This window comes from Siniperca chuatsi, linkage group LG6 (genome assembly GCF_020085105.1).
Source record: "Siniperca chuatsi isolate FFG_IHB_CAS linkage group LG6, ASM2008510v1, whole genome shotgun sequence".
Lineage (NCBI taxonomy): Eukaryota > Metazoa > Chordata > Actinopteri > Centrarchiformes > Sinipercidae > Siniperca > Siniperca chuatsi.
This window is the reverse complement of record NC_058047.1, coordinates 32,916,524-32,941,948: the sequence shown is the minus strand read 5'-3', so window position 1 is coordinate 32,941,948 and position 25,425 is coordinate 32,916,524. Positions and strand designations below refer to the sequence as shown.

At 40.4% G+C, this 25,425-nt stretch overlaps 1 protein-coding gene across 2 annotated transcripts in view; it reads right to left on the bottom strand.

Moving 5' to 3' along the window:
• The window catches only part of LOC122877664, a 32,725-nt gene extending 7,620 nt beyond the window's left edge, over window positions 1-25,105 (bottom strand). The window contains exons 1-11 of one of the 2 annotated variants that reach the window (XM_044199515.1): window positions 24,952-25,105; window positions 21,203-21,328; window positions 17,977-18,132; window positions 10,235-10,373; window positions 8,753-8,922; window positions 8,167-8,301; window positions 3,285-3,470; window positions 2,549-3,117; window positions 1,988-2,130; window positions 974-1,195; window positions 427-666 (exon numbers count right to left, since the gene is read on the bottom strand). In XM_044199515.1, the coding sequence (XP_044055450.1) occupies window positions 427-666; window positions 974-1,195; window positions 1,988-2,130; window positions 2,549-3,117; window positions 3,285-3,470; window positions 8,167-8,301; window positions 8,753-8,922; window positions 10,235-10,373; window positions 17,977-18,132; window positions 21,203-21,328; window positions 24,952-25,008 (2,143 nt within the window). In that variant the 5' untranslated portion in view covers window positions 25,009-25,105. Of the gene's footprint in view, window positions 1-426; window positions 667-973; window positions 1,196-1,987; window positions 2,131-2,548; window positions 3,118-3,284; window positions 3,471-8,166; window positions 8,302-8,752; window positions 8,923-10,234; window positions 10,374-12,842; window positions 12,931-17,976; window positions 18,133-21,202; window positions 21,329-24,951 lie in introns of those variants that run through there. The other variant, XM_044199516.1, reaches the window with a different exon arrangement.
• Between the last annotated feature and the right edge of the window lie 320 nt (window positions 25,106-25,425).

Below are 25,425 nucleotides of genomic sequence, written 5' to 3'. Positions count from 1 at the left end.
TTCTAATGTTAAATTTATGTTGAGTCAGAGAGGTGTCAGAGAGTTACTGACTTAAATCTTAATCTTAAAAAGCTTAATCAGCATTGTGTGACTCGTTTGACAAGGACTTGAATGTTATGGACGTTCATTTATATGTAAAAGTCCCGCACTCTGGCTTTAAAGCTAAAACCATACTTCATAATATAATTCAGTCCAATTCAGCACCACCAGTTTTATTCTCTTCCCTTCATATATGTAAATCAGGGTGTCAGTTACTTGTCCTAGTAATGCAGTAATGCAATACACAATGGTTTAATTTTCAGTAAATACTCCTTAACTCCTTAAAAATGAATATATTAAATACTAAAATCTTTGTTTTAAACTGGATATGCGGTTATATGATGTGATAATAATGTGCACTAGTGTGTTTGTTAAAGCTCAACGCACACAGCAGTAAAGACATTGCCATTAGCAGCAGGCCGATGGCTGGGGGAGAGAGCTCAGATGAAGTCGTTCCTAGTCTGGCCGCCTTTAAGCTGCAGTCTTCTGTTTCCACACAGGTGCAAACGTCCACAGTAAAAACCTCACGGGCTGGGCAGGACAGACCCTGAGCATCCAACACCTCCACCTGGAGCTCATATGAGCCGGGCCACAGCGCCTCTTGTGAGTGAAGAGCGGCACTTGTCTCTAGAGGCAACAAGGGATAGAGGGCTGTCAAACTCACACTGTATTATCTTTATTACTAGTGTTCATAACTTTAGCAGTAATACTAGTAGTACAGTAAAACTTCAACTATTTCTAATAATGTATGCTACCATTACAGGCACATCAAAGAGAATTTGTAGTCCTTTTTTTGAATCTGTATGTCAGGTTTGATCAATTAAAATAAAACAATAACAAACTCAGGGTCAAATTTTGGTGGCACAGCAGTTTTCATTTATTTGGAAATTCAAATACTAAATCTTTAACTTAACCACTTAGCACATTTTCTTACCACTGATGACTTCTACGTCCCAGTTGCCTTGTGTCCCATCAGGTATGATTCTGAATGTCAATGGAGCAGCGTTGGGGCTAACGTCCTCATCAAAGGCAGTAACATAAACAGTTTTTCCATCAGAGCACAGACTGCTGTGGGTGGTGGTCAGGGTGGGACAGTGGTCGTTAGAGTCAGTGACTTGAATGGCTATTGTTCCTGTGGCTGTCTTTGATGGCATGTCTGAGGATGACAACAGCTTAGTTAATCAAACAGCACACAGACTGTAAGGGCACAACACCATAAAGATCCACTCTGTAGTGTAAAGGTCAAATCAGCAGTGAACACCTGTTTCCTACAGTAGCTTTACAAAAAATGAATGGCTTGAACATTAGTCTGCCAAAACTAACTGCTCAGTACAACATTTCTATTACACACATCTGAACAAGAAAGTTTTTCCTTGCCACTGTCGCCAAATGCTTGCTCATGGTGGGATTTGTTGGGTCTCTGTAATTAATATTATAGAGTACGGTCTAGACCTGCTCTAAAGGAAAAGCGCAATGAGATAACTTCTGTTATGAAATTGTGCTATATAAATAAAATTGAATTGAATTGAACAATCCTCAATTTAAATAGTGTTTTTGTAACAATGTCAAAGGGGTTTTTCTTCTTGGTTTGTATGGAGGTCTGTTAAAACTGGCAGTGGGTGTACATTATTTCACCCCGGGGCTTCTTCTCATTCTATGGCTGACACACCTTGAGTCACAAAGTAGTTTTGCAGGTTCTGTCAGAACTCAGTGTGCTTCATTTCATAAATTACTTCTGGTAATTTACAATACATTTATGAAGTGCTCATCCAACTCATAAACATATAGGTGATAAATCATGTTCAGAGAAGTAAAGCGTTGAATTAATAAGAAAGTTCTTCAGCAGGGAAGGCAGAGGCTGTTCAAAGAGAAACGTATCATGAGGGAAGAAATTATGCCTTATCGTTGAAAATAAGCTTACAGGATTATAAAGTACAAATGGTATTACCTTTGGTTATGGCCAGAATCTTGCCAATGTAGGTACCATTCACCAAGAACAGTGACTCTCTATCTGGTACCTTGTTGAGTTTAATAACAGCTGTTTCTTCATCGATTGTAAACCAGTTATCTGGATCATAGGCTTTGGCATAACTGGAGCACAAGAAATATGTAAGAAATATGTAAGAAATGGAACAAAAACATTAAGAAAAGCAATAACAAACAACCAAAAGTAATGATTTGGTTAAAGTAATTTGGGGACAAACACAAGCAAACATAAACACTTTCTTTCTGAGAGTTAGGTGAGAAGATCGATGCTACTCTCATGTCAATGTAAGTATGTAGCTGAAGCCAGGAGACGATTAGCTAAACTTAGCATAAAGACTGGAAGCAGGGGGAAGCAGGTAGCCTCGCTCTGTCCAAAGTTCACCTACCAACACCTCTAAAGCTCACTAATTAACACCATGTAGCTGTTTCCCCTCCTTCCAGTCTTTATGCTAAGCTAATTGCTTTAAATATTTTATAGTTGCCATTTTTGCCATGCTGTCAGCAGAGCTGCAGCTTGACTAACCTGACGTCTTCAGCTGGTTTTCCTGTGTCTGGGTCGACAGCAGCGAACACTGTGATCACACCATCCTCAGGTGCTGCATTTGGATCTTCCGATACAGGAACATTCTTGGTGTCAGGTATGAATACCGGACCCTCCGGCACATTATTCACTGCTATCTTAATGGGATAGCTTTTTGCTGGTGCATCTGGCTTCGGCTTTGTCCCTTGTCCTGGTTTGACACCTGGTTTAAGTCCAGTGCTTACTCCAGGCTCAACACCAGGCTTAACCCCAACTCCAGGGCCGAGCCCTGCATCCAAACCTACATTCACCCCCCCTTGCAGGTTAGCATCTAGGCCCACGTCTACACCTGTACTCACTCCTGCATCCAACCCTCCATCTACTCCCAGGTCTATCCCTGAACCCACACCAGCTCCAACACCAGCTCCAGCTCTAGCTCCAGTAGCCAGAGGATCTTTCTCACCAACCTGAACATCCACATCCATCAGTATAACACCACCCTCCACAAAAGGAGCTACATTCTCAATGAGCAGGCCAAGCTCAAGATTCTGGACTTCTTCAAAATCCACAGGCTGTTTGGTCCGTGATGGAAAGAAAATAAGGTTGAGAGAGAAGACAGTAAGAGATAAGAAGAGGCATACAAATGTTAGGGACCTACCCAACACTAGTTACAGTAATTCAAATAAAAACAAATTAAAATATCATAATATTTAAAGTCAAATCACACACATCTAAATACCTTGATCAGCGTCAGGATGCCCTCATTGGTTTCTTTGTCTGTCTTAATAGAGAAGAGATTGTCCTCATTTCCTTTGGCGATTGTAAAGACAGTCAGCCAGTTGTCTGTGTGTTCAAGGTCTTTGTCCAGAGCTTTGATTCTCATCACAACTACATCAGCAACATTTTCATCGACTGAGCCAGAGTACTGCAAACAGAATAAGATTCAAAACATACAGAATAGTGAAAACTGTTTATGGGCTAAAAATGTACACAAGTCTTACTGTCAGTTCTGTGTCTGCATTAGTTCTACACTTTCCTGTGCAGAAAACGTATAAACTTTGGCAATAGACAACATCAGCTGTCTGTGAACACCAGACCAAAACCACTCACAGCATCCACTGGAAGAGGTCATGGACCGGGAGTCAGTGGATGGTCGGAGAAAGTTTAAGGAGGCCAGACAGTGGTTATAATCTCTACCCATATACCTGTTATCATGTGCCCTAAGTCACGTGATGACACCTGAGCAAGCCTCATTTACTAATACTTTGAGAAGCAGTTGAAAGCTACTAAATGGACCTTTGAGATTAGATTTATATTTTACATATACTGTTTACAAATATCAAGAATTAACTTTCATTCTCAAATATTTGAAGCAGTTCCACTAAACTGTGGAGATATTGCTCTTTTAGTTCAGCTCATGCTGACAGGTTCTTGTCGAAACTTGCTGATTCTACATCAAGTTTGGAAAAACACACTATGCTATAATTTACCCCAAAAAAAGTGTGGTGAGAAAAAACAGTGGTGGTGCCATTGTCAAATAACATGATGCTGCCATTGTAAATCTTTTCATATACACTGCAGTGAAAAGGTAGTGTAGTGTACACTAAGTGAGAGTTAGCTGACTTTGTTGTGCTACAAAGTGATTTAAATAATTTAGGTCTCTATTTTCATGGAGGTGCAATGACCAGAGCAAGCAGCGCTCTGACAGTTTGGTATTTTCCTGACCTTGAAACTCTCTTTGCCCGTCTGAGTGGTATTTTGGTACCCAGTGCAGAGTAAGTAAGTAAGCTTTGAGAAGATTTGCGCACGGTGCACAGGTGGGAGGAGAGGAACAAACAGGAGGGAGATTCATTCAAATGAGGCAACGCAAAGAGAGTTGTTGGTGTTTTGATGCAAAATGTGTCTTAGACGTGGCCTTGAGAACAGATGTCTCAGAACCACATCTGTTTCTGGAGCAACGTCACTCCTCTGGCATTCTGATGATTTCGTCCACAAGAAACTACTTGGAGCAAATATGCAACATAACACAATAATGCTTAAAATGTAAATAAACAATTTTAATTAAGCACTCTCCAACAAGTAGATGCGTTTAAAACGGCATCAAAAATTACAACAAAGTAAAACTGTGCTACATTTTGTTGACCTTATAGGAACAGCATCACGACTTGCTGGCATACTCATATACTGTATATATACACATACCGACCCACCCCCGGTCTGTTTTGAGTTTAGTAGGCAGCATATTCCATATGTTAGCTCCCTTTATCGAAAAGGACGTCTGGCCAAAGGAGGTATTCAGATACGATACTTTACAGTTCCCTGCAGTAGTGTTTCTAGTGGACAATCCAAAGGCCTGTAAAGGTTGCACCATGAGAGCCTGAGGAGACTGGCCATGTAAACACCTGTGGATAAGATTGGCATTTGCAAATGCAAGAGGATGTGACAGTGGTGCGATCTTATTAGCCTTTTGGCCAATATTTTTATTGCACAATTGTATAACCTCTCTAGGGGTTTAGTCACTGATGAACTTGCCTGCGACCATGAGGTAACACAGTTACTGAGGTGTGAGAAAATCATTGAATGCATATATATTTTGGCTGCATCAAATGTTAGACATTCTCTGATTAGTCTAAATGTGTACAGATTGACTTTTACAGTTGTACTATTTTTTTTTAAATGTTCAAATTCCAAGTGAGGATCCAATGTTAGACTGAGATATTTGACCTCAGAAACTTGAATGACTGTTGATCTTTACCTTTAAGTGAAGTGTCAAACACAAGTTTTCAAACCAACAAGCTATTGCTTCCAGGTGCTTTGACAATTGGTCTGTGACCGCAATACCTTTTTTTCCATAACTGTATATGACTGTATCATCCATTTACATCTGGAGACCAGCCCTAGGACATAATTCAGGAAGGTTGTATAGACTAAAGAGTATCAGGCCTAGCACCGATCCTTGTTGGATTCCTGTTTTACTTTAAAAAAAAGATTTTTTATTATTGATGATGACACATTGTTCACGTTTCAGAAGATACGATTCAAAGCATGACAGGGTTTTAAATTAATTAAATCACCTGTAAATGACACCAGGCTGCTACAGAATAACCACACACACACCTCTACACACATCAGACTGGTTCATTTTAACTCAGTATTCTGACAGATTATGTGTGAGATGTCAGATAAACAGAGGTTATTAATCCTGTGGATCACATCTTTCCAATTTTTTCTTTTTTTTTTTTTTTTGCTGTTTTATATTTTATTCTCGAAATGCATTAAGAAGGGTTAGAGCGATGAGACCAGTGATAGGATTGGCTGAGAGTGTTTTTATTAAACACCATACTCTGATCTATATTCAGCTCTTTATACCAGTGTTAATTTCATTAACGGAAGCTATGACCAAAAATATTCATCAACAACCTTTTTTCCATGACAAAGACGAGACATTGACGAGCTAAGAATAGATCTTTAATAATAAAAACTATGACAAAATGTATGTTTTGTTTTCGTTGACAAGACGGTACTAAAATGTTAATGGTGGGCTATAGGACATTCACAAAATGCAATCTAGTCTGTCAAAATATAAACGATGCATTCCCGTCATTCATTGACATGTGGTGCAGATTGATGTGACGTGTGATGTTGTACCAAACCGACTAAGAGTTAATGACAACAACATCAGTATAAAGAATAGATCTATGGACACACTTTATTTATAATTTGGCAGAAAGGAAATCACAATGCACTGTAGTAACGTGTGATGGAGAGACACCCTGCAGCTAAAAATTACGTGGGAGGAATACAACCAGCCTGAAGAGACACTTGAAGGCGCTAACTGTAAGTCCTAATGAACATAATGTGCATATAGGCCTACATCTGCTAATGTTAAGTCAATGTTACTGGGCAGTCAGCTCTGTCAGCTTGTGGCAAATTTGCTACCAAGTTATGTTGGTTTAGACTGGCTGTAAGCCTGTTTTTCTCACAAAAGTTTTCAGTTTGTGTTAATAAATTAATGAATGAGCCTGGCTTCCAGGCTAACATTAGCTGGATTAATGTGTTGGCTAACATTAGTTTGCTAGCTTCAAAGCTTGTGAGTGAAACATGCAGGGCTTGACAATTAACGTCATGATTTGTCCAGGACAAGTAAACTTTTTGGTCAGACAAGTGAAATTCTTTTTCATGTATTGTCCTATCGTTCAAGTGAAACATATGGGTAACAACCGTGTTGGCTTTTCAGATCTGTTAATGTGTCAGTGCGCATCACGTGTTGCTGCTGAAACATTTATAGCCTGCGAGTTTATTTATTTATATATTTTTAAGCAACTCTTTTTTTGCTTACCTGTCCTTACTCCAGTCCTTACCAGAAAAAGCTTAATGGAAAGCTTTGAACATGCATCGCAGTTACTCTCTAGTCAAACTGTTGTTTCTAAGATTACACAGCAATTTATTTGGAAGATATTTGTGTATGATTTCTTAGCTCTAAGGCCAGGTAGGCATATTAATCTACTAATTGTTTCTAGTGTGATTTTAATGGTAATGAATTAGTTTAGTTTAAAACAGAGTACACACTTTGACTAAAAGTTGACTAGAATGTAATGACTTTTTGTTGACTAAAATGTTTTGAGTTTGCGTCGACTAAAACTATGAAGGATAAAAGTGACTAAAACGTGACTAAAACTAATACGCATTTTTGTCTAAAGACTAAGACTACATCTGAAATAGCTGCCCAAATGAACACTGGCTGATACATGATACATGAACCAAAATATCAGGAGGAAATGCCCACATAGCCCGTGTACCTAAGTCCTATCACTCTGCAGTGGTTGTTGATTGATTAAAATAGGCCCAGTGATACTCCACAGATTTTACACAGCATATTTCAACAAGACAATGACCCAAAACACTGCTCAAAATCTACTCTGGCCTTTATGCAGAGGAACAAGTACAATGTTCTGGAATGGCCATCCCAGTTCCCAGACCTGAATATCATTGAACATCTGTGGGGTGATTTGAAGCGGGCTGTCCATGCTCGGCAACCATCAAACCTAACTGAACTGGAGATGTTTTGTAAGGAGGAATGGTCCAAAATACATTCATCCAGAATCCAGACACTCATTACAGGCTATAGGAAGCGTCTAGAGGCTGTTATTTCTGCTAAAGGAGGCTCTACTAAACATTGATGTGATTTTTCTGTTGGGGTGCCCAAATTTATGCACCTGTCTAATTTCGTTTTGATGCATATTGCACATTTTCTGTTAATCCAATAAATCTCATTTCACTACTGAAATATTAGTGTCCTTCAGTTATTTGATAGATCAAAATGAAATTGCTGATCCAAACACCCAAATATTTATAAATGAAAATCATGGAAATTGTCAGGGGTTCCTAAACTTTTGCATACAACTGTATATTACTGCTGTGTTGTTAGTAGTTAGTAGTTCCTCCTGTGCAAAAGGTCTAGAGGAGAGGAAGTGAAGAAAAAAAAGAGATGAAAGAAAATAAGCAGGGTTGATTTATGTTGAAGATCATATCATTGTTTCACCTGTCTTCCCTGTCTCATTTCCTAATTTAGGTTCCTGAACTGTTACTGCTGTGTGCAATGTAGAAGCCATATTCCTCACCTCAGATTTTTCCAGAGTGGGAATGTTGTCATTGATGTCCAGGACCTTGATCTCCACAGTTCCTGTCCCGGTTAGCCCCCCTGCTGCCCCACCCATATCACTTCCCTTTATAACCAGTTTGTAGAAGTCATAAGTCTGTTGGAGGAAAAACAGTAAACCAAAATTTGTCAACAAAAGCTAATTAGGTTAGGTTTCAGTCAAATTCAACAACAGTGTTGTCATTACATGGTGATAAAGTTCAGCTCAGGGCAAAATAGTGCTGTAAAACTTTCTTTGATTCCACCTTGAATTTGAATTTTGAATCCCCCCCCCATCCACCTTGTAGGTTGGATGTTGTGAGTGGTTCAAATTATGTGAGAATGAGAGAGTATTTAAACAGAGTGCAAACAGAGAGTAATGTTTATGCCCCAATCAAACTAAATGGTTGAATTCAAGAGAAAATGTATCATCTGTCATTAATTCCACCTGTCAGACAGCTCAGTCATACAGTGAAAAAAAAGATCTTATAAGTTTTTAGAATTAGTCTGCACAAAAAGGCTGCAGCATATGTGGAGTGTGTTTTATGTGTAGTGAGCAGCAGCCTCACCTCTCTGTCCAGTGTGGACTCTTTCACGTACAGTTTGCCTGTCTTTTCATCTATAGTGAACATGTGACCTGTGCCTTCTGGCTCCTGACTGATGATGCTGTAGGAGATCTTTGCATTAATCGTATCAGCTTGGTCATCATCTTTCCCCTCGATCTGCATAACAAAGGTTCCTGCAGTGGATCACAACAGGACAAGATCATCTCAGCAGAATCCATCAAATGAGTGTTCATTGGACCTGTTCACACATACAGTATATCCAGACTGTGTATAGATGGTGTAGTCCCTCATTCGTCCAGGAGTGTTCTATCGTAGAAAAGGTTTCAGTCGTAGTCATCTGGACACTGTTTTCACAATTGAGAATGACTTCCGGATGGGAGCCGAAACGTCTTGATTCTGAAAACAGTGTCCAGATGACTTCGACTGAAACCTTTTCTACGACTGTGTATAGATCTAATAAGACGGGCTGCAGTCACACCATTTATGAGAATGTTGTGTGATATATGATTCTCAAAGAATTGCATCAAACATGGGGGGTTGAGAGCAGTTAATGATTTATAAATTCCTTTAAAAATGCAACCATGTCCATGCTCATTTGATAAGCTGCAATTTAGATGACCCATAACCTAATTTTTGATTACATTTAAAGCTAGAGTGCGGGACTTTTACATATAAATAAACGTCTGTTACATTCAAGCCAATGCTTTGGCAACGTTGCATTGTATGCAGTCACACCTATAAAGCCACTTGAATTGAAACTGAACGGAAATGACACAACTCTCTCTCTACATGGCTCTAGAGCAACCGTAGTGACGGAGTAGGCTACAGCAACTGCGTCCAAAAATAAGTTTCTTTTCAGGAGAGGACAGGGTGAAGGTTCTTGTCAGGAAAACCTACCAACATGGGCTGCTTTAAACGAAGTTTTAAAGAGTTTAACACTCATAAACTCAGATGATCTGCTTCATCAGAACTGTGTGGGTGTGCTATGATCAGATCTGATTGACAGCATTGGCGACATAAACAAATGGTAAATGGACTATACTTGTATAGCACCTTTGTAGTCTTCCTACCACTCAAAGCGCTTCAGACTACATATCACATTCACCCCATTCATACACTGATGGCAGATGCTAACTGCTCATCAGTCCAATCATTCATACACAGCCCTCTGGAACAATTTGGGGTTCAGTGTCTTGCTCAAGAACACTTCGACATGTGGGCTGGTGGAAGCCGGGATCGAACTACTGACCTTCTGATTGGTGCACGGCGATTCAAAAGTTGCTAAACTCTGATTGGTGCACGAAAACATATTTCCAACTGAGCCCTGCCTACTTCAGACCAGTGAGAAGAGCAGAAATACAGACATTTCTTATGTGAAATAATCAAAAGTATTGGAATGCTGGCACAAGAAGTGTGTTCATGTTGGATCCATCACTCACAGTAGCAGGCTGATGGATAAAATAGGTGTTAAAAGTCTGGCAGTACCTTCTTTGCTTGCCTCTGAGATGTTGCCAGTATATAGCTCAAAATAGGGAGCGTTGTCATTCTGGTCCAGGACTGTGACAGTCAGTGGGATGTCGTCCTCTGCTGTGGAACCATCTCTGTATTTAGCGATCCCTGTTAGCTGCATGAATTACATGAAGAGATGGGACAATTTTGAAAGAAAATCTCAGTTTAATGTCTCCTTACTAGATTTACTCCTAAACCTTCAGCCACATCTCAGTTACTTCTCGTGGCATTGATCAACAGACGGAGTTGGTATGGAAGAAATCTAGTAAGTTGAGCTTCATGACAACTGAGCAAACTCCACAAGATGTGGCTGAACGCTACATAAGAAATCCAGTAAGTGGAACTTGAGTTTTAAGGTCAAGAATGAATCTTCAAGCTCAACTTTACTGGCTTGCAATTGATTCACTGCTGTTCATTGGGCTGTAGATTCTCCACAAGTTGGAACTGTTCACTCTTTGTCAGGCCACTTCCACACCTGCCAACCTGTGCCACCTGCAAGCAATGAGTGTTACAGTTACAGTTTCCTATAGCTGCTGTTTTGTGTGTGTGCCCATGTGTGTGTGAGGATTTTTGTCTATATTCTGTGTCTGAGGTTTTACATATTCCACTTTACACTTATCGCCCAACTATAGTGCCAAATGTACTAACTGTTAGCTAAGTTAAAAGGGGCTGTAAGCGATAAGCATTTTTTCTAACTTCCTGTTTGTTCTTGCCAACTAGCACTCCTCTTCTCCTCCCCACGTCTCCACATGAATGTGCAGCGATGTTCGCCACAGCACCTTACATCTACGTCTAACCAGTAAGTACAATAAAACCAAACACTGGCAATAAATGTAGCTTGCTAGCCAGCCACTGAAGTCACAGACTAATGATACATTACAACTGTAGTAGTATGAATATGATGTTTGTAAATATTAGCTAGTGTCGTACTGGCTAGAAAACTAGCTAGCAATGACCAGATTAAAAATACAGCTGGCTAACCAGACAATTCTGAGTTCTAACATAATTCACAAACATAAAGAGAGCAACTGGGAATTGTTCATAGTGTTTTTAAAGCCTATAAATGCTAATGGCAACTTGCAAGCAAGTAATTTGAATTGTCAAACAAACAAGCTGCAGCTGTCAGTAAGGGGTTTTACCCAACTATAGACCTATATATAGACCTTCCCTTTCTTTCCAAGATCCTTGAGAAAGCAGTCGCCAATCAGTTATGTGACTTTCTAAATAACAATAGTTTATTTGAGGATTTTCAGTCAGGGTTTAGGGTGCATCATTGCACAGAGACAGCACTAGTGAAAATTATAAATGACTTTTAATTGCATCAAACAATGGACTTGTCTCTGTACTTGTCTTGATAGATCTTGGTCAATGGTGTTGAACGCAGCACTATCACATCCTATTACAAAGACTGGAACATGTAATTGGCATTAAAGGAACCACACTAAGCTGGTTTAAATCCTATCTATCAGATCGATCTCAGTTTGTACATGTTAACGGTGAGTCCTCCGTGCATGCCAAAGTTAGTCACGGAGTTCCACAAGGTTCTGTGCTTGGACAGATTCTATTCACCTTATATATGCTTCCTCTAGGCAGTATTATTAGGAAGCACTCTATAAACTTTCATTGCTATGCAGATGATACCAAATTATATCTATTGATCAAGCCAGATGAAACTAATAAGTTAGCTAAACTTCAGGCATGCCTTAAGGACATAAAGACCTGGATGACCTGCAACATTCTGATGTTAAACTCTGACAAAACTGAAGTTATTGTACTTGGTCCCAAACACCTCCGAGACAAATTATCTAAAGATATAGTTACTCTAGATGGCATTGCCCTGGCCTCCAGCAGCACCGTAACGAAACTTGGAGTTATCTTTGATCAGGATTTATCCTTTACTCCCACATGAAACAAACTTCAAGGACTGCCTTCTTTCGCCTATGTAATATTGCAAAAATCAGGCACATCCTGTCTCAAAATGATGCTGAAAAATTAGTGCATGCATTTGTTACTTCTAGGCAGGACTACTGCAATTCCTTATTATCCGGCTGCCCGAATAAGTCCCTTAAGACTCTCCAGTTGATCCAGAATGCTGCGGCACGTGTACTGACAAAAACTAGAAAAAGAGATCATATCTCTCCAATGTTAGCTTCTCTGCACTGGCTCCCTGTAAAATTTAGAATAGATCCTTCTCCTTACCTACAAAGCTCTTAATGGTCTGGCAACATCGTATCTTAAAGATCTCATAATACCATATTATCCGACTAGAACACTGCGCTCCCAGGATGCAGGGTTACATGTGGTTCCTAGAGTCTCCAATAGTTGAATGGGAGCCAGAGCCTTCAGTTATCAAGCTCCTCTCCTGTGAAATCAGATCCCAGTTTGGGTGTCAGGGAGCCTACACAATCACCACCGTCTCCGCCCACCACAGTCATTAGGTCCCAATCACCTGACTACTGATTACACTCACCTGTCAGCAATCACCCACCAGCAATATAAAGCAGCACTCCTCCCATTCACTCACTGTCTGGTCTCAATCCTACCATGTTGATATACCTGACTCCCTTACCCGTCGATTACTTACCTGTCCCTTGAATTCCCCTCAGCCCTTGCTTGCAATCGTCTCCTGGCTCTTCAGCTCCACGCCATACTCCGGAAAGGGAAAGGACTTCCATATTCAGATAAGACTTTAACAAAGACCATGTGTCCATGGAGAAAATGTCCATCATCTCGTTCCTAGACTGACAAGAGACTTCACATGATGCGTCTCTTTCCTCCCTCTTTCTCTCCCTCTCCATCAATATACATTTTTATCCCATTACTGCATGTTACTAACTCAACATCTCTCCCGTAGTTTTGTGCTTTCTCGTTTCTCTCCTCTCCTTCTGTCGCTTTCAGCAGGTATTTCTGCCTCCGGAACTGCAGAAACTGGATCTGTGGTTTTGGGCCACCTGCTGCCCCCGTGTTCCTGCTCGACAACTGCTACTACAGTTGTTGTTATTGGCTCTGTTACTGATGATACTATTCTTCCTATGGCTGTCATTCCTATTATTACTAATTTATTAATATTAACACTACTATTCAACTATATTATATATACTATATATAAAAATTCTATGTGGTCTTTGCATTGCTTTGTCACATTGAGCTGCAGATGGTTCTGCTCACACCATGAGACAAAGATAGCCACCACAGCCCTGTACTCAGTCTCATCACCACCGCTGATACATCCCACCACAGCAGAGGCATCAGAAAACTTCTGAAGGTGGCAGGACTCTGTGTGGTAGCTGAAGTCTGTGGTGTAGATGGTGAAGAGGAAGGGAGAGAGGACAGTCCCCTGAAGGGCCCCAGTGTTGCTGACCACGCTGTCCGGCACACAGTGCTGCAGATGCACATGCTGTGGTCTGCCAGTGAGGTAGTCTGCAATCCAGGACACGAGGGGGGCATCCACCTGCATTGCTGCCAGCTTATCACCCAGCAGGACTGGCCGGATGGTGTTGAAAGCACTGGAGAAGTCAAAAAACACGATCCTCACCAATCCATGCTAGCTTGTCCAGGTGGATGTAGATGCTGTTCAGTAGGAAGATGATGACGTCCTCAACTCCCAGCCGGGGCTGGTAGGCGAACTGAAGGGGGTCCAGGAGGGGTCTGACCATGGGCCGCAGCTGTTCCAGCACCAGTCTCTCTAGCGTCTTCACTATGTGTGAGGTCAGTGCCACCGGTCTGTAGTCCTTGGAGCCACTGGGATGCGGCATCTTCGGCACAGAAATGAGGCAAGATGTCTTCCACAGAACAGGGACCCTTTGAAGACTCAGGTTGAAGACATGTTGAAGGACTCCACATAGCTGGGGGGCACAGGCTTTTAGCACCCCAGGGCAAAGGCCATCAGGGCCTGCAGCCTTTTTTGAGTGGAGTTTCATCAGCTGTCCTCTCACCTGGTCAGCAGTCAGGCACACAGCACAGGTTACAGGCAGGGGAGTGGGGGAGTCATCAGTCTGAAGAGGGCTGTTAGCCTGAGAGCCAGTTGATGGGGGAGTAGGACTCTCCCAGGAAGATGGAGGAGGGGGGAGGCAGCAGTCTGATGGCCGACAGCAGCTGAGTTAGAGGGGGGATGAGCAGGAGCCGGTGTGTCGAATCTGTTAAAGAACAAATTAAGTTTGTTGGCCCTGTCCAAGCTGCCTTCAACTCCTGTGCTCTCTGTCTGAAGCCAGTGACGCTCTTCATGCTGCTCCAGACCTCTCTCATGTTGTTCTGCTGGAGTTTCCACTCCAGCTTCCTCCTGTACTTCTCCTTGGCCTCCCCGATCTTCACCTTCAGGTCAGTCTGGATTGCCCTCACCTCCTCCTATTACCATCAGTAAAGGCCCTCCTCTTGGCATTCGGGATGTCTTTGATGTCTGCCAGCTTTTGGCTGAGTTTAAAGTTTGTTGCAGTCCTTAGGACTCTGGTGCTGCAACTGGATGTAGCAACTTCTTTAATCTTGTATCAGTAATTTACAATTGTATGCGAAAGTTTAGGAACCCCTGACAATTTCCATGATTTTCATTTATAAATATTTGGGTGTTTGGATCAGCAATTTCATTTTGATCTATCAAATAACTGAAGGACACAGTAATATTTCAGTAGTGAAATGAGATTTATTGGATTAACAGAAAATGTGCAATATGCATCAAAACGAAATTAGACAGGTGCATAAATTTGGGCACCCTTGTCATTTTGTTGATTTGAATACCTGTAACTACTTAGCACTGATTAATTGGAACACACAATTGGTTTGGTGAGCTCATTAAGCCTTGAACTTCATAGACAGGTGCATCCAATCATGAGAAAAGGTATTAAAGGTGGCCAATTGAAAGTTCTTGTTCTCTTTGACTCTCCTCTGAAGAGTGGCAACATGGGGGCCTCAAAACAACTCTCAAATGACCTGAAAAAAAAAGATTGTTCTACATTATGGTTTAGGGGGAGGCTACAAAAAGTTATCGCAGAAATATAAGCTGTCAGTGTCCACTGTGAGGAACATAGTGAGGAAATGGAGGACCACAGGCACAGTTCTTGTTAAGGCCAGAAGTGGCAGGCCACATAAAATATTGGCGAGGCAAAGGCGAAGGATGGTGAGAACGGTCAAAAACAGCCCACAGACCACCTCCAAAGACCTACAACATCAACTTGCTGCAGATGGTGTCACTGTGCATCGTTCAACAATTCAGCGCACTTTGCACAAGGAGAAGCTGTATGGGAGAGTGATGCGAAAGAAGCCTTTTCTGCCCACACGCCACAAACGGAGTCGCTTGAGGTATGCAAACACACATTTGGACAAGCCAGCTTCATTTTGGAATAAGGTGCTGTGGACTGATGAAACAAAGATTGAGTTATTTGGTCATAACAAGGGGCGTTATGCATGGCGGCAAAAGAACACAACGTTCCAAGAAAAACACTTGGTGATTTGAAGTGGGCTGTCCATGCTCGGCAACCATCAAACCTAACTGAACTGGAGATGTTTTGTAAGGAGGAATGGTCCAAAATACATTCATCCAGAATCCAGACACTCATTACAGGCTATAGGAAGCGTCTAGAGGCTGTTATTTCTTCAGTTATTTGATAGATCAAAATGAAATTGCTGATCCAAACACCCAAATATTTATAAATGAAAATCATGGAAATTGTCAGGGGTTCCTAAACTTTCGCATACAACTGTAAGTTTGCTAATAGTTTCTTTCTTTAAGCATTAAGTCTTTGAGTCTCTTTCGCTCCGTCTCGCTCACTGTTTCTCCTTCTCTGCACCACGTGACTGGTGCATAAGGCCCATGGTTCTTCTTTTCTAACCTTGTTAGATCTCAGAAATGGCACAGATCTCCTTTTAGCAGGCTTCTTTCTTTCAGAATTGTTGGATATCTGCATTTTTCCAACATGTTCTCTATGCCTTTGGTCCCACAGGGTCAGTTGAGGCCTGCTGGGCCTCAGGATTCAGTCCGTTGTTGCATCCCCCCTTGTTTTGTGTTCAAGGCGTGAAACCTTACTCCCACCATATCTAATCATAATTCTTTCTGAGGGATTAATAAAGTTTTAAGTTTAGCTCTCCCATGTTAAAGCTTTGTCTTATCAGTTGCTGGAAGGCACCACACACTTTCATGAATAAAATGGGATATTGGGCACTTATTGTCACAGTCTGGGTCGGTGTTCTGATGAAGGATAGAATGCTAGTTCCCCTGAATCAGTAAACACCTTGTCCGTGTTTGACACTCCAGCTCCAGTCCCCGTGTTTTCTCCAGTCCTCCGTGAGTCTACCAGCCACCAGTACCCAGTACCGCTTCTCCGGCTACATCATGCTCCTGGTCTCCGTGTTTGACACTCCAGCTCCAGTCCCCGTGTTTCTCCAGTCCTCCGTAAGTCTACCAGCCACCAGTACCCAGTACCACTTCACCGGCTCCTTCGTACTCCTGTTCTCCGTGAGTGGCTCCAGTCCCCGTGTGTCTCCAGTCTTCCGTGTGAGTCGCTCCAGTCTCCTGGCCCGTGTGGTCCGACTCCTCTGTGTTCCGCCACTTGACTCCAGAACTCTGCACCTCCATTCTAAGGACAGTATACCTCCTGTCACTCACTATCTAAGTACTTGTGTTCAATAAATTATATCATACACTGCCTAGTGTCTCCGGCCAGTTCTGTCCGTAACACTTATAAAGTAATTAACAGACAGTGTTAATTAAATGTCATACATGGTAGGCCTAATATATGTTATGACATCTGCTATTATTATCTACATCATAATAGGTGAATACCTGAGTCTGGTAAAATTATTATGGTCATGGGACAGAGGAGGTTGCAGGAGAAGGTCTTCAACCTCCCAGTTCTCATGGACAGGCCTGGACAGGCCTGGTTTATGACTTAGAAGCCAGCTTTCAGAAAAGTCCAATTCTTTTCATTAATAAAGATCCAAAATGTTAATCCGGATTGGACTTGATCATGCTACAATATTTCCATAATTAAATTAATATCATAAATGTGCGACGATTAGTTGATTATGGTTTGAAATAACGACAACCAGTCGACTAGGAAAATCTTTAGTTAAGGGCAGCCCTACTATGTGTGTCTGTCTAAGTGGGTATGTGTGTCGGTGTGTGTGCTCCCCACAGTCACTGCTCAGTTACAATTTGGTGAAATCAATGTCAATGATGTTTACCCTCTTAGTCTATGAGGGAAGTTTCAAAGAACCAGAGCAGCAGTAATGATTCTGCTGAGAGAGCTAATCCCTTTTTATAAACACATACATACATAAACATTCAGCACATATGGTGGAGGTTGGGGTGGTGGAGGGAACTGCAGCAGAAAACAAGAGTAATAGTGAGAAGTGTCAGGTTATAATGACTATGCCATTAACCACCTATGCTCTTTAATTTCCTCAGCATTATTTTAACGAGCTGTCAAATAGACAGTTTAAGCCCATGCCTGGTTTGGACATTAGGCAGAACAAATTTTGTTACTGACCTCCTGCAATAACTTTCTGCGCTGCCATTCTCAATGAGCTGCTCTTTTTGGTATTTATCTGGCGGAGGCTCTTTGCCTCTTTGTGCGATGCAGAACATAAGCAAATATGTCTAAGGGTTGCTCTCCATCACCATAGGTGTAACCTATCCTCTCCTTGTTATAGCACTTACTTGGCTGACAAAGACTATGAGCATATGAGCAGGTATAGTGATAAGTTTAAGTTTATTTAAAGAGACTTACATTGTAAAATGGATATTTCTCCCGGTCCAGAATATCAGTGACTCGTACAAACCCGGTGTCATGGTCCACCACAAAGAGGTTAAAGGGTGGCTTGTCAGCTCCTGGTCCAGAGAGATAATACTCCACTTTTGCCTCTTTGTCTTTATCGGAGCGAATCTGACAACAAAACACAGACATAAAATTCAAGGATTTGTAAACACTGTTACGATTATTGTTATTTTATTGTTTTAGTAAGGTCTCTTTTCATGGGAATACTGAATATGCTATTCATTCCGAACAACATAATGCATTTCCACATACCACATGTAGGGAATTATGGTTTAAATGGCATCAATATTTATATTGAATAATAGAATAATAACTAATATTACTATTATTAATAATTAATAATAGAATTTAACTTAAATTCACCTTGTGGTATCACTCTTAAAGTAGAGAAAATGATTAATTAATTTAATCTCATAAAATATACTAAACTATAAATTTAGAATAATTAATAAATCTAATTAAAATGCACTAGAACAAAAGGTGTGTGTGTGTGTGTGTGTGTGTGTGTGTGTGTGTGTGTGTGTGCGCGATGGAGAGCATGTGTGTGCGTACACCAGAAAGAAGGTGTGTGTTTCTTTGATCTATCTCTGTATGTTCAGCATGCACGAGCATGGACACACGTGTTGCAGACAAAAGAAAGCACATGGAGCGGGAGTTTTAAAGTTTCTCTTTGCCGTGCGGGGTTGTGTTTAAGGCCAAATTAAGATGTATGTGTATGATCTGTGTAGGATAACAGTGCCAAGTTAGAGTTAGTTAGCATGCAAAGACTGTCTGTATGGAGCATACGTTACTAACATCAATTTAGCAGTGGCTGAGAACTATGGTTACAATAATAACCTCACGTTAACCATGGAGAAGATGTGTGGTAGCCACTGGCGCAAACTAAACTTGGTTGCAGGCTCTTGCGTCGCTGCAGTAAGAGAGAGAGTTCAGTTTAGTGTTTCTGCTCCGAGCAGATTACGCAGCTGCAGCAGCTGCAGTGAAGTAGTCCAGGAGAAAGAGAACAGCAATGGCCAGCTGATCCCTTTATTGACCTGGTGACATCACAGGTCACACTGACCAGAGTTCATGCATGAAGTGTGAAGTCTGGAGTATTGTGGGAGATTGAATTCAATGGTTCATGTTTCACAGTAAAAGTTCACACATGTGAACAAATTTATCTGTGGAGTCCCTGTGGTCCCAACACACATGTATTGATATGTTATGGCTACTGTTGAATGGCACCATAAGAACCTCTTCCTCCATTTCTATGGAGCAGACATCAATCAGAGCAGAGTTCTATCATATTCAGAATCTTTCATTATTCCATTCAGGAAGAAAACATCCCAGCTTGTTCAGTAAAAATTGGTCTAAAATACAAAGGCAGTCTATTCAAACTGCTACATTTTTCAGGGGTATAGAAAACCTTGAATTTAAGTCCACTATTAGCAGTGCAGAAAGTTTGAGCTCAGCCATTTTTTTTATTTTACCAAAATTCTCCACAGGAATTATAGTTGACTAAAGTTTGAATTCAAAATCACATTGCCATTTGTAATATCACACATATTAAAAGAATCCATACAACCTTTATCCTAAGCTAACTGACTGAGTATGGTCTAGACCTGCTCTATAGGAAAAGTGCAATGAGATAACTTCAGAATCAGAATCAGAAATACTTCATTGATCCCCGAGGAGAAACTCTTTTGCTACAGCAGCTCACTATCACGTCAACTTATGAATTGGCGTTATATAAATAAAATTTTATTTAATTGAAATTGGTGCTATATAAATATAAATTATATAAATATAAATATATATAATATAAATTGGTCACAGTCATTTTAACCATAATTGGAAAGTGCTGCTACTGGTTGAAAAAACTGCAACTGAATTTCAGTATTTATAGTGGAGCTGAAGAGAGGCTGTCCAAATCCTTTAGAAATGTCCTGCCATGACAGAGTCGCACTGACGCTCTTCTCCCCAAATATTATACAAAATGCTGTAGCACACTATGCTAAATATTTAAGGAAACTATCAAAGGAAAGCTGTCTGCAGGTTTTATTTTCTCAAAGCAGAGCTATTCTGCTGTCAAAAAATTTTAATAGTTATAATAGTAAATGAGTAACTTACTTTAGCTTATATGCACTGAGCAGCTACAATATGTAAAATAATATTATGACTATTATAACAGATACAAAACTATAATAAAAATAAATAAAGGTTTGGAAACTATATTCAAATCTAAACGTGACTTTGACATCTTTATTTTTGACTGAGTTCTTTCACTCTCCCTTAAGAGATATTAATAACAGGCTCTTGTTTAGGGGGGGCCCTGGCCACTTGGGCCTCTCAACCTGTGCTCTTCAGTAATCATATTTGCATTCTTGGAGATTGAAAAATGACTACTACAGCAGTGGTTTTACCAACCAGGGCCAAAAGTGTTTTTATACCTGTAATAAACAAACCTGGAACATTTTTGCTCGTAAGAGGTTGTTCTAAAATGTCTCACACTCAGGCCTTTGTCTAAAATGTTTTGTTTGGCACTTTCACACAGTTAAAATCAGCCCGTCCTCACCAGAAAGACAGCCGTATAGGTTGTCTAGGTTGATATTTATGTTTATTGTTAGGCAGCAACCTCTAAGGGCCGTAGCAATTATGACGGGACCAGTATAAAGAGCGAGAAAGTCTGCATAGGTAGGAAGTTAAAACAACCCTTCTCTGCGAGTATATATCAGCCTTTAGCCTAGGGCCAAATTCCATAGTGGTGCAGCTGAGGATTGGAACTCTCTTTCCAACAAGTGGAAACAGGTTATTCACTGCAGGGTTAGTGGTAATGGTAAATGGACTGTACTTATACGCACACTCTTATATAGCGCCTTTCTACACACACTCGCACTCACACAGCCATAGCACAGCCCTCTGGAGCAATTTGGGTCAGTCTTGCCACTGTCAGGACACTTCGACATGTAGGCTGGGAAATGTAGGCTTCGACATGTAGCTGGGATCGAACAGCCGACCTTCCGATTGGTGGACGACCCGCTCTACCACTAAGCCACAGTCACCCACAGTGGCGTAACAGAAACCAGTTCAGTTTGATGTTTTAGAGAATTTTTGAGCTCATCCATCCAGGCACTTTAACAAATTATGATGCCACCATATGCTAATTGTGGGAAATTTTAATGAGCAAAAGCCAAATGACCTTGGCAATGAATTCCCTGTGGGTGTAGTCAGTGTTCTCCAGCAGCTTGGCAGGAGGAAGGATCCACTCTCTCTTCTTCCTCCTCAGTGTCTTTGGCCTCTTCTCTCTTGAGTCAGCACTGAGCATCTGAAAACCAACAGCAGACATACACTTGAGTTTGCTTTAATGGAGACTGTAGTGAGCAGTACTGTGTGCAGTACTGTACGGTATGTATACTCTATGTGTACGTTAGAGACCAAATGCCAGACTTGTCTCTGGAAGACATTTTTCATACTGAAATGAAGGGAAACTAGTAGCTTCCTGAAAGACAAAAAAATAAAAAATAAATACTGTATGTAAATATGCCATTACTGAATTAGAGATCCACTGACAAGATAGAAGTGAATCTACAGATTAGAATATGTGCTGTGGTGTAACTGATCAACTATAGAGAAAGAGACAAATAGAAAAGCATGGCACAATGTGTGTGGAGGTACAGTATGTACACATATTTTGATTGTACCTATAATACATCTCTGTGCTTTGGATCGAACCACTGACCTTCCAATTGGTGGACGACCCACTCTAGATTGCTCTTCCGGGTATATTTACATATTGACAGTATATTAAACAAATATGTGTTGTATATTAAGCCAAATTATATCAGCTGATATAATTTATGTATACACAAAGTATATGTTGATTAATTTATTCAAAAATACCGTAAAATATTAGCACTTATGACTTAATGGTGTCTCAAAATAGCAGCCTGTCATGTACATATAAAGTTGTGCTAATTATTTATCATGAATACATTAAGTGCAATATGAGGTCAAGAATAGCACACTTTAAGTAGAGTAATCATGAGTGTACAGGGAAGTATTCAGTTTACCAAAATAAAGTGTAATCTGAAGTATGGTCCAGCTCCTGAACATGAACAGGTAGCATGTCAGCAATGATTGTGAATATGCAATGTATCCTCATACAACGGTTCGTATAAATCTTACGAAAAGTAATGCACCATTTTTCATACATTATCCTACGAATGTCCAGCAACCAGCAACAGGTGTACCGGACCTTCATCGTCATGATAACAATAAACACGTGGTTAACGATGTGAAATGATTGTAGTTTGGTTAGGTTTAGGCAACAAAATTATTTGCTTAGGTTTAGGCACAAAAACTACTTGGTTAGGTTTAGGAAAAACTCACGGTTACAGTTAAACTAAGTAAGTTACATTAGTAATTCACAGTAAGTCACATAATTCACACGTAAACATGTGACAACTTTCGTAGGTTATGTAACTTATGTACGTAACTTAAAATAACTCAGTGTTGACTTTTGGTTTCACATGTGACACGAAACCCAGTCTCCCAATGAAAGTCCTGTGTTTTACTGTGTTTCGTAAGTATAACTACGAAAAGTGAATGAGAACAGCCTCGAATATGTTTGGCATTCAGCACCTGTGCACACTGTGTGGTGATAAAACTATGTTCCTGTGTCAGCATGGGGAACTGGTAAAGTGACTGTGGTTTGGGAGCTGGTAGCTGGGCCCCTGCTGATTTCAGCTGTGACATGTTTCCTTGGTTGTGTGATGTGTGTGTGGCCGACACTGGCTGCTGTCATGTTCAACACTTGGAGTCCTTAATTTGACATCAGTAAAATGGTGCAATCAGTGGATAACTGCAAAAGCACAATGTGTTCAGCCAGGCAGTAAATGTTCCATAAGCTCCTTCACTGTCTCCAAATGCTTGCTCATGGTGGGATTTGTTGGGTCTCTGTAAATAATATTACAAAGAGTTCGGTCTAGAGCTGCTCTATAGGAAAAGTGCAATGAGATAACTTCTGTTATGAACTGGCACTATATAAATAAAATTGAATTGAATTAATTTAACACGGGATGGGTGTGGTGATCTTGATGTGGATGTAACTGGTGGTGTGGAAGTTTGACTAGTGCATTCTCACCTGTGACACCAAGTGGCAAAAAACCTCTTTACCTGGAGAAACTCTGGACAGAGAATTAGCTAAATAAACTGCAATAAAAGCCAGGAGGATACAAAATACGAAACGGTACCTATAAATATACTGTACATATACTGTATGTACAGTATATATAAACAAAAGACAACTTAACCAAGCTAGCTCTAGTGCTATCAAGCTATCCTGCTAGCATGTTTACTGATGACTAAACATCACTAGCTCTGCTGCCAAGTTTTCATAGATACTTTGCAGGATAAAATGATTGTTTAAAATGATTTCTTTTCTGTTTTTCTACCACAACAGCAATGCGTTGCCGTGCCTTCTGTATTACAGATATTTCTATGATGATAATTTCTGAACAGACTTGGTTGAGGCCACATTAAAGATTTGAATGGAAAATTATGTGACCATAGAACTAATGCAGACATTATAAAGTAATGTATGTGCTGAGGGGTTTTCAAAATCGGATTATGTTTGTACAAACAATCATGAAGGGTGTAATGTAATATCATATTTTGGAGGGCGGGTAAGCTACTGTCTTCAGCTTGAATAGGCCTTTTTCACAGCAGACATGTTGACATGTGACAGTAAGAAAATCACCGGTGTCAATAATAAAATGAATTCTGACTAAATTTAGTTTCAGGGTCCTGGTTTTGTTCATGCTGCCTCACTGTCTCACTGTCATATACTGGGACACTCGTTATTATTGTTACATATTAGTAACACCTTTGCTTTTCCTACTATGAAAAGTCTAAATGTCTGCTGGGAAAAAGGAGTATTTGTTCTTCTCCTAATTGTTTTTATATTTGAAAAATCTGGACTGATTATTAACTTAATCGCATTAACTTATTACACTATAAAAGATCTACTACTAATAAAAATAACAACAATAATAAACTCTACTCCAAATGAACCTGATTTTGTGTGGGTTTGGCCTTTACTTATTTAACCAGGTAAAAGTCTTAAAGTTAGATTAAGAATGTCTTTTCCAAGAGAGACGTAATGTTCTTATAGCATGAACGAACATTTTATTAGCTCAAAAGCTACATTCTGTGAAACACATATAATGATACTTTTCATCACTTTAAAGTCACATTTTATCCTCACAACACGTAACATCTGATATCTTTATGTATTTACTATGAATTCCCTTTGTGGCGAATTTGTGAGTTTTGGGCTACATAAATAAAACTAACTTGTCTTGATTTGAATATATAGTATCTCAACACAAAGAGAAGGTAAATTGTGTTCTGTAAGTTTAAAAACTTCAATGAGTATACATCAAGCAATTGATGTAAGTAAACAATGTATTACAGCTGGTTATATGTGCCAAACAGACAGACGACACTTCTCATCTTTTACTGCATCTTACACTTTCCAACACAGCGTTATTGTTCAGGCATTTCTCAAAAATGCAGCTCCATTTTAGTGTGGTTTATTTAGGCAGCCACAATCTAAAACAAGCTGAGATGAAGTGGTCGAGCAGCTTTTCATCCATCGCTGACTGCTGCACACACTGCAGTTACAGCAGAGAAAGATAATAATTACAGACGAAATGCGCCAACTGTCCACTGTCTCTGTTTATCAGTGCATTATTTAGTGATGTAGTATTTCATTTAGTGTTTGGGTGCTGTAACTGAAACTATTTTCTACCGTGCATGATGTGCAACTCTACATCTGAAAAACAAAAGTTGAGCAATCATGTATCACATCTATTTCCTGATCAGTCCTGATGCATGTCCTGGTGTGTCAAGGTGAAAGTTGTGAGTAGCTTCAGGGTGAATACTCACCAAGGCCAGTAGTACCAAGAGCAGCAGGCCCACTTCTGTGAGGGAGAGCCGAGCCATGAGTGTAGGGAAGCCAAAGCATACGGCAGCTTGTCCTTTCTATGTATGTGTGGAAAACCCACTGAGGACTTGAGTCAGCTGCTCGAAAAGATGAGCCTTAAATAATTTCTGTTAAAGGCACACCTACCTACCCCCCACACACACACACACACACACACACACACACACACACACACACATACTTCATGTATGCTTTTATAACTTCAACAGTCACATGCATGCATGTTTCTCAAAGGTGTGTCTGCTCACTGCCGTGTAGTTTAAAGGTTACAGTAAGGCCTCAGGGGTGAACACTTGATCAGTCTGACAACAACAGACAGGTAGAGCACACTGCAAAACGTATAAAAAAAAATCTTTTTGCATTGTCAGTTGTTTTTCTATAGTAGTCTACAGAACATCGTTCTCTATATGATGATA